The 10,413-nt window shown below is 38.1% G+C and overlaps 1 protein-coding gene across 1 annotated transcript in view; it reads right to left on the reverse strand.

The window, feature by feature from the left end:
* The window catches only part of LOC306854357 (protein NLRC3-like), a 33,335-nt gene extending 24,955 nt beyond the window's left edge, over positions 1-8,380 (reverse strand). Inside the window, exons 1-5 of the mRNA XM_079392293.1 lie at positions 8,249-8,380; positions 7,680-7,706; positions 1,406-3,194; positions 1,100-1,273; positions 755-913 (exon numbers count right to left, since the gene is read on the reverse strand). Of these exons, the coding sequence (XP_079248419.1) occupies positions 755-913; positions 1,100-1,273; positions 1,406-3,159 (2,087 nt within the window). The 5' untranslated portion in view covers positions 3,160-3,194; positions 7,680-7,706; positions 8,249-8,380. The remainder of the gene's footprint in view (positions 1-754; positions 914-1,099; positions 1,274-1,405; positions 3,195-7,679; positions 7,707-8,248) is intronic.
* Positions 8,381-10,413: the final 2,033 nt, after the last annotated feature.

A 10,413-nucleotide genomic window follows, 5' to 3' on the forward strand; every position in this document is an offset into this window, starting at 1 on the left:
TTTTCACGAAATTATCTGTACTTTCTACTCCTTACATTTAAAAAATAGCCTCGTTACTCCTATTTCATTTCGGCTCGTTTTCATTCCGGCTTGTCATCGTCATGGGCGTTGCTAGGTCATTTTTAGGGGGGCTTTAGGGACCCCCCAAAAAAAAAAAAAACCTCAGATCTACGCGAATCACATGGGTCGTCCCTCAGATGACGGAAAATACGGAAATCCGTATTTATACAGAAAAATCACATCCCTGCATTTTTCTAATTTACAGTAGATCTCTATCTTTAAGCCCTTTTAAGCCACAAGCTTTTGAAATCTTTGTAGTGAGTGGGTCGGGGCCGAGAGCCGTGGGAGCGGAACGAGGCCGGTGGAGTTAATGATAATGAGCGACACCTGCGCCACTCACCGGTCTCGAGTCCCACGGAGGAGCTCCGGAAGGATAAAAGGAAGAGTGACGACAGTGGAAGTCGAGAGAGGACCAGGCCTGGACTTTATTTTGTGTTTTGTGTGCGGCAGTCGTCCGTGAGGGGCTGCCGCAGTACTTTTGTGTTTATTTTATTTATAAAATTGTCTTTAAATGTTTGCCGGTTCCCGCCTCCTTCTTCCCGTTCTTCGAACTGTGTTAAAATCTTGATGTCAAAATCCAGCATTTAAAAAAAAATAACTGCCACTCAAAGGGTTTATGGGAAGAAATAAAATCAATGATAGTGTTTGAGATCAACCTCAGTATCTCCAGCTGACAGTTTGAACTCTTATATACCTGGTAAACACATTCAGACAGCAGTCAGAAAGCCAATTCATTCCTGAATCCTGCAGGTCATTGTTACTCAGGTCCTGCTCTCTCTGGACAGAGTTTGAGGATTGTAGAGCTGATGATAAAATATCACAAGACTGAAAAGTGAGATTACAGCCATATAGCCTGTGAAGAGAACAAAACAAACAGCCATATTAATGTGTTAATGTGTGACATTGCCTGCCTTGTGTCCTTGGAGAAGAATCACTGATACATTAATTCTACAATATAAATGGGATAATCTGCTATCTATAGTTATGAAACGCCAATTCATCCACATTTTTTAACTTAGTGATTTAGTGAATGGCAAACCTCAGTATGTTCAGCTGACAGTTTGGACTCTTCAGTCCATCATAAAGCAGCTTCACTCCTGAATCCTGCAGGTGATTTCTACTCAGGTCCAGCTCTCTCAGATGACAGTTTGATGATTGGAGAGCTGAAGATACAGTTTCACAGCATGTTTCATCAAAACCACAGTCGTCAAATCTGCAAAAACAGAAGGTTATGCTAGTTATGTTCTGATGTTCAGTGTTTCTGCAATAACTTATTTTACCCTTCATAATCAGAAAAACAAGATATTTTAAATTTGGTCAAACAGCAGTTAGTGAAATTACTCACAGGGCTTTTCTGCAGCATCTCACAGCTGGAATGAGTCTTGTAAAGCCTGCTCGTGATGACGTGAACCTCTTTGGGTTGAACTCATCCAGCACCGTCTCTGACATCAGCAGTACTGTGGTCAGCATGGTGCACATTGAAGATGAGAGTTTTCTTCCTGGATGTTCATCTGAACTGAGGTATCTCTGGATTTCCTCATATAATGAATGATCCTTGAGCTCAAGTAAGCAGTAGAATAGGTTGAGTGAAGCTTCATCTGTGATTGTCTTGTTTTGCACTTCTTGTTTAATGTAAACAGTTGTTTGTCTGATGCTCTCTGTGGTGTCTTCAGTGCATGTGATCAGACCTGTGAGGAGGTTTTGACTGGATTCCAGTGTAATGCCCATCAGAAACCGTAGGAACAGGTCCAGATGTCCTTTCTCAATGTTCACGGCTTTAACAACAGCATTCTGTAGTAGCTCCGGCAATGTGATATTTTCTTTGGTCTCATCAAAGAAAAACTGAAGCTCCTGCATGTTCTTGCTCAGGTAACAGAGGAATATATGCACTGCAGCAAGAAACTCTTGTACAGTCAGATGCACAAAGCAGAAGACCTTCGTTTCATGAAGTCCAGCTTCCATCTCAAAGATCTCAGTGATCATTCCTGTGAACTCTTCACTCTTCAATCCTATGAAGTTTTCACTCACATCAATACCACATTCTTCCAGATCTTTCTCATAGAACACAATCTTTTCCTTCCTCAGCTGTTGAAATGCTAGCTTGGCTAGATTCAAAATCATCTCTCTATTTGATTGTAAGAGATTTTTACGTTGTCTTTCTGTCTTTTCATCATACTTCTGGCTCTTAATTTTCATCTGTATCAGCAGGAAATGGATGTACATTTCAGTGAGTGTTGTGCTGATGATGTCTTCACTGTTCTTAGTGAGAATATCCTGAAGTACTGTGGCTGTGATCCAGCAGAACACAGGAATGTGGCACATGATGTAGAGACTACGAGACGTCTTGATGTGTGAGATGATTCTGGAGGCCAGAGTCTCATCTGTAATTCTCTTTCTGAAGTACTCCTCCTTCTTTTGGTCAGTGAATCCTCGCACCTCTGTGAACAAACCCACATGTTCAAGAGGGATCTGATTGGCTGTTGCTGGTCGTGAGGTCACCCAGACCAGAGCTGATGGAAGCAGATTCCCTTTGACCAGATTCGTGAACAGCACATCTACAGATGATCTTTCCTCAACATTGTTCAGTGTTTCACTTTCAAACTTCAAAGACAAGCGACTCTCATCAAGTCCATCAAAAATAAATGCTAGATTGCATTCCTTATATAGCTTTGTTTTCTCCAGGCCCTCCAGTTCAGGATAAAATTTCCTCAGAAACTCATGGAGATTGAACTCTCTGTCTTTAATACAGTTAATATCTCTGAATGGAAGCAGGAACACACATTGTATATCCGTATTGGCTTCTCCTTCTGCCCAGTCCAGGATGAACTTGTGCACAGAGACAGTTTTTCCAATGCCAGCAATTCCCTTAGTCAGCACAATATTTTTTGTGTCCCTCAATTTGCTGAAAATCTCATTGCATTTGATTGGTTTGTCCTGTGTTTTTTTGGTCTTGAAAGCATCGTCAATCTGCAGAATCTCATGTTCCTGATTGACATCTTTCATATCTCCCTCTGTGATGAAGAGCTCAGTGTAAACATCCTTAAGATGTGCTTTATTTTCTTTCTTGCCCTCAAAAATACGTTCTGCTTTCTTCTTCATATTGGATTTGTGAGTTTCCAAGAATTTTTCCAAATCTGTTGATGATTACGTTAATAAAACAGGGAAAAAGCAAAAAACAGATTTCATTTTTTTTAAAGAAACATGACAAAGCTTTTGCCTAACCTTGTCAGAATTCATTCAACTTATTGTAATTAAATTACTTTTGAAAATAACACCAAAGACTTTAAATATACAAAGATTATGCACATATAATACAAGTGTAAGGCCCAAAATGGTGGACTAGTCCTGCTTCTAATTAAAAGAGCCAGCTGCTAATTGCTAAACTCATCACATCACTGCAGCTGCACTTATAAGCTTCGGTTGCTATAGAAACAGTCAGCATCCTGGGATGTGCTCTTAGGACGGTGTATGTGCAATGACTGGTTTAGCCTGAGAAATAAGACTTTTTAACACTATTTGAGTATAAGGAACAAATCTTATGAGACACTTGTTGTCAGATTTCATTGTTAATGTAAAATTTCATCTTATGTTTAGTGAACAGCTTTCAGGATTCAATGTTCCCCATTTAAAGAGATGGGAGCTGTACTTTCATGACTGAAATGGCTGAATGAGAGGCGATTCAAAGATGGCCACCGAGTGAAATGACTTAAAGGGAATTGGTAATACATTCCTGAGGTTTTCGATTTAATTCACAAAATTTTCCATAAATATATTACTCTGGTGGATTGAAGCTTTCAAATCAAGTTATCCATACTTACAAAAGATCGGATTTTCTCTGCCAGTGTAAAGTATACTGGCATGGTCATTGTTGGTCACATACGGTAGTTGGCTGAAGCTTTTGGCTGTTGAGGAGGTCAATCTGGTTACAGGTGCATCTCAATCAATTAGAATGCCGTGGAAAAGTTCATTTATTTCAGTAATTCAACTCACATTGTGAAACTTGTGTATTAAATAAATTCAATGCACACAGACCGAAGTAGTTTAAGTCTTTGGTTCTTTTAATTGTGATGATTTATGCTCACATTTAACAAAAACCCACCAATTCTCAACAAATTAGAATACTTCATAAGACCAATAAAAAAAACATTTTTAATGAATTTTTGTCCTTCTAAAAAGTATGTTCATTTATTATATATGTACTCAATACTTGGTAGGGGCTCCTTTTGCTTTAATTACTGCCTTAATTCGGCGTGGTATGGAGGTGATCAGTTTGTGGCACTGCTGAGGTGGTATGGAAACCCAGGTTTCTTTGACAGTGGCCATTTTTTGGTCTCTTGTTTCTCATTTTCCTCTTGACAATACCCCATAGATTCTCTATGGGGTTCAGGTCTGTTGAGTTTGCTGGCCAGTCAAGCACACACTGTTAAAAATTGCTGTTAATTTACGGCCGAATTTCAACAGTATGTTCAAAAGCAGTACATTACTGTTTTTGTGAAATGACGTATACACAATATAACAGCATTTTACTGTATTTATTACTCGAAGGAAATAAAACATTACTATCCAGTATTTTTGTAAACTGCAGTGAGCACGCAGAGACTTTCAACCGTCTTGTTAACAGGTAAGTTCTCCGTTGCGTTGCCGATTTCATAGACAAAATACATTACAATTGCTACTGCAACTAATCTGTATAATGGATATTGGAAGTGACACTATCTTTTGTCTGTTATTTTCAGTGATTAATGCAAAAAATATGACATCATCGAGTGCAACTGGATTTCTGCGTCCGTGACTCTGATTATATTATTCCCAATTTCAGGGTGAGTTTTCTTATGCAAAATTAATATTTCAAACACTGTTGCATTGAAATCACATTGATGTCTCTGTAACGCGCTGAAATGACTGGTGTTGTTCGCTAATAGGCTTAAGTTTGCAGAATTTGCTAAACTAATAAATGGCTAATATTCTAGTAATATGCATGCTAATAAGCAAATAGTTAAGAGACAATAAAATAAAGTGTTACCATCTTTTTCCCCCTCCACACTAATTCTAAACACACACATTTGTTTTTCAGGTGGTTCATCGGGATAAATCCGGAAAAGGGAACCAAGGCTGGAAGAGTCATATCAAAGCGGACAGGGAGGTCACACAGAAAAAGAAAACCATGAGCCCTCGTGTCTCTAGGCTGCTTAAAATATTGATGGATTTTGAGTGGGACTTTATACAAGTATTACACACCACAAACCACACACACACTCACACTCTCACACACAGTCTCTTGATCTCTATTTTTTTCAGGTATTCATTAATTTCGGTTTACTCAAAAACATTTACTCAGGTGTTCTCTAAGTTTTTCACTTAATCTTTGTGTCCAGAGTTCATTTTTCGGACAGCCTGCATGACCTATTAGTATGAATTGTTAAAGAGTTGTTAAAGCAATTTATTTATCATTTATACAGCTGAAATGTACGTTTATTGTCATGAATGTAATAAGCTTTGGGCTTTATTTTACAATTTGGGGAATATTTTGAGTTTATTTCTGTTATGACCACTTCTTCCCTTTAAATTTCAATTATTTTCTTTAATATTATTTAGGTATTTTCTAAGAAAGTTTTTTTTATAAAGCAGAGACATGTTTTGAAACAACACTTTAAAGCTGCTTTACTTGTTACATTTCAAGTCACTATTTTAAAGGGTACAAATATATATTAAAAACCAAGAGGAAAATGTTGTCCTTTTTACTAGCAGGCCATTACTCAATAGCGCACAATAGTATTGTATATTTGTATTGTAGTTTACATATTGTTAGTTTAGTTGTGAAGAAGCCAACTGTAAATTTCACCAAAAGTAAGACTGATCAGTTAATTTTACAGTAACTTGCTGGCAACCAATCTGCCAGTTATTTACTGGTTTTTAACAGTGCACCAACACCATAGTCATTTAACCAACTTTTGTGGGCAGGTGCCAAATCCTGCTTGAAAATTAAATCCGCATCTTTAAAAAGCTGGTCAGCAGAAGGAAGCATGAAGTGCTCCAAAATTTCTTGGTAAATGGGTGCAGTGACGTTGGTTTTCAAAAAACACAATGGACCAACACCAGCAGATGACATTGCACCCCAAATCATCACAGACTGTGGAAACTTAACACTGGACTTCATGCAACTTGGGCTATGAGCTTCTCCACCCTTCCTCCAGACTCTAGGACCTTGGTTTCCAAATGAAATATAAAACTTGCTCTCATCTGAAAAGAGGACTTTGGACCACTGGGCAACAGTCCAGTTCTTCTTCTCCTTAGCCCAGGTAAGACGCCTCTGACGTTGTCTGTGGTTCAGGAGTGGCTTAACAAGAGGAATACGAAAACTGTAGCCAAATTCCTTGACACGTCTCTGTGTGTGGTGGCTCTTGATGCCTTGACCCCAGCCTCAGTCCATTCCTTGTGAAGTTCACCCAAATTCTTGAATCGGTTTTGCTTGACGATCCTCATAAGGCTGCGGTTCTCTCGGTTGTGCATCTTTTTCTTCCACACTTTTTCCTTCCACTCAACTTTCTGTTAACATGCTTGGATACAGCACTCTGTGAACAGCCAGCTTCTTTGGTAATGAATGTTTGTGGCTTACCCTCCTTGTGAATGGTGTCAGTGATTGCCTTCTGGACAACTGTCAGATCAGCAGTCTTCCCCATGATTGTGTAACCTAGTGAACCAAACTGAGAGACCATTTTGAAGGCTCAGGAAACCTTTGCAGGTGTTTTGAGTTGATTAGCTGATTGGCATGTCACCTTAAGCCCGATTCGGACGATAATTGTTTCTCAGGGGGACGTAAGTGATTTTCACCATATACAGGGGGTAGTTGGTGATTTAATTACCGTCCGAATACAGGACGTCAGTGTTTTTCTCTCACCACCCCCGTAAAAATCCCCAGCCGAATTACCTACTGTTTTTTGACAAACACCAAGGTCGTGTGGTAATTTAATTGCCATCTGAATCCACATGTCTGAGTTTACGAGAAGAAATCGATTCAAAATTCAGCGTTTAAACCCTTTTTGAACACTCCCGAACACCGTACGGTAACTGTTGTACTTCGGTGTAATTTGCAGGATCACAGAACTCACTCCTCCACTGTAAATAAATCACCATCCGAATCCATGAGTTTTATCACTGAGGTGATGTGTAAATACATTTTTACAGACGTCCATATGAGAAACAATTACCGTCCGAATCGGGCTTAATTTGTTGAGATAGTGAATTGGTGGGTTTTTGTTAAATGTGAGGCTAAATCATCACAATTAAAAGAACCATAGACTTAAACTATTTAAGTTTGTGTGCATTGAATTTATTTAATACACGAGTTTCACAATTTGAGTTGAATTACTGAAATAAATAAATGAACTTTTCCATGACATTCTAATTTATTGAGATGCACCTGTATATGTGATCTGGGAATACAGTACATCACTCACATTTCACCTCTGTTCTAATATTAATACTGCTCCCAAACCTGATCTGCCCAACATTATGAACAACACCATTGCATGGCAGTGTTTAGGTCACTGCCACTGACATTCTTACACTATCTGATTTATACAGTGAAATTTGTGAAAAAGAAAAGTTTTGAATACGACCTTTTTCAGTGTCTTTCTCTGCTGTCTCTGTGAGAAGAGAGAAAAATAACAGTGAGTAGAAAAGTAAAAAATAACTAAAAGTGACAAAATATACAGATACGTGAAAGAAAATACTATAAAGCATATCTGCCTCTGAACAATATGTCCATAAATGAACTGAGATAATTAGAGGTGTCTCGCAGTCCTCCCTGTTATTCTCTTCCTGAGTGTATCATGAGTCACCATTCACTTCCCTTATGTTCAGTCACCATAGAGAACGTGTGAGTGAAGAAATGTTACACAGCCTCCTTTGTATTTTCATAAGGAGTTCTTTTTCAAGTAATGTATCTTTTTTCCTACCTGTCGAATTATCGTTTTTCTTTGTTCAAGGTTATATTAAAGGACTATTTGCCTTCATCTTCTTTGTGCGGGAGTTTATCTTAGACACCCGTTTCAAGACACTGACAAGTAAGAGAAATCTAATTCTTACATGTTCTTTAACAGGAATAGGGTTCACAAACACTCAGCATTATTTTACTTTTCTGCTAATAAGCAGTGTGTCTCAGTCGGCACAGGTATAGTGAGAGTACCGTGTCCTGCGGTGATGTGCTTGAAGGTCACTGGGCCTTTGAAGGTGTTTGCAGTGATTACAGGAGCACTTACAGTCGCTCCCGTCTGAGCGTTCAGATCAATACTGACTTCAGTGTGAACACCACTGCTCATCTGGACTGGAATACAGACAGAGAGATTCATTACATTTCCTAAATGACAACTCCCAGGTGAAAAAAAGTATACTGGAATGCACAAAAAAGTGGGCCACTGGCGGCCCACTGGAGTCAAAGTCGGCGGCCCACCGGCGGACGCCGCCCAGCGTTTTGCTCATCGTTATTCCAGCGGCAGCCGCCGCTTTTCCGACAGTGGTCCGCTGACGAGCCGCTGGTTTATAATTTCTGTATGCTGGCGGTCCACGGGTCGTATTAATCTCTTCACATCATCCATACTGATTTATGCAATAATGAATCAAGTACACAACTCTTAATAACCATTGTAAATTTAATATTTGATGAAATAAAAACCGTAAACATTTTAGACTATATGTTGAAATATTTGACAAAACTACATTGAATATCTGTAACAATAAATTAATAAATTAGGTTTATGTGTATATTATTTAAATGTAAGTTATTTACATTTAAATAATATACACATGCTTATGTTAACAGGACTTATGTTAACATTATAGATATATACAAAGATAGACATTTATAAATAAATATAAATAAACTATAGCTTTTAATAAATATAATATAACATTCCATAAATAACATTTTGAATAAATATTAATATAAGTATAAACATTTACATTACAAAATCATTTGAGCTTCAGTATTATAAAACAAACTGTAACGCATCCTGGAGTTATTGTTAACAAGATACAGATATTATACATTAATATACTATATATACATTATATTGCTAAAAGTATTGGGTCGCCCCCTTCTAATGAACATGTTTGACTACTTTAGTAATTTCCATGAGTACAAATCTTAATGTTTAAGCATATAATGATATTCTAGGGAATTGTGTGCTTCTAATTTTATAGCAACAGTTTGGACAGAACCCTTTTCTATTCTAACATGACAGTGGCTCTGTGTATAAGACACGGTTCAAAAAGACATGATTGATTGAGTCAGTGTGGAAGAACTTGACTGGTCTGCAGAAAGCCAAGTCCTAATCCCAGCTGAACACCTCTGGCGTGACTTTAAATGCAGACCTTGAGCCAAAAACTCATCACCAAACACCAATGACTTGTACATAAGGGTACTGTCATTTAAGACACGTCCAAAACTGTTTCAACAGGGATTGAAATACAATTTTTAAATACATGAACAATGTTTTCATCTTTGTTGCCACAGTTTTGTTAGTGTCTTCTTCTGTTCTAAAGAAGGGGGTGTCCCAACACTTTTGTCCTTATAGTGTCTATACAAGTCATTGGTGTTATATACACGCACACACATACACACACTTTCAGTACTACTTCTGTGCTTTACTATAAATAAACAATCATTTAATCCTCTTTTGCTTGCCTTTGTTTCCTGCCGCCCTCTCGACCAGCAGATCCCTTTAAAAACGTTGAAACTATTTCTTGGAGGCTGCCTTCTGCTGTCTCTTTTGTAGCGGGGTTCTTTCTCATCGCTCCTGAAATAACAGAATCATCAGTCATCATTTTTGTTCATCATCGGCAACTAGTTTGTTAGCAACTAAAAAAGGTATTTTATTGAACATCAAGACTGCATTGATTTGATCAAATTTACAGTAAAAAAAAAGACAGCCTGGACAGGTCATTAGAAAAAATGCAGGAAAGCATCCTCCTCAGAGTCTTTTATTGTCTTCCCCCCTTTTGCAGCCAAAAACCTAACCTGTAAAACAAACTGGCCATAGTCAGTGATCTTTGTAGACTTAAAGCGTGTACAAAATAAAACATAATTTTGATTCATCCCGTAGACAGAGCCCTACGTATTACAGAAATATGACAGCACCCTATAATATATTAAGTGTCACTGTCAGTAGGGCTTCATTCATAAACATTGTGCATGCACAAATATACACAGAAGACCAAAAATACTATTGCAGCATCCAGGTTTTCCCCCACTTCCTGTATCTATAGCATTATATGTTACGTGGGGACATTGATGACATACAGAATTGCTACATACTAGCATAATCTTCATTTTAAGGCCCATATAGGTCCTTG

This window comes from Barbus barbus (genome assembly GCF_936440315.1).
Source record: "Barbus barbus genome assembly, chromosome: 3".
NCBI lineage: Eukaryota > Metazoa > Chordata > Actinopteri > Cypriniformes > Cyprinidae > Barbus > Barbus barbus.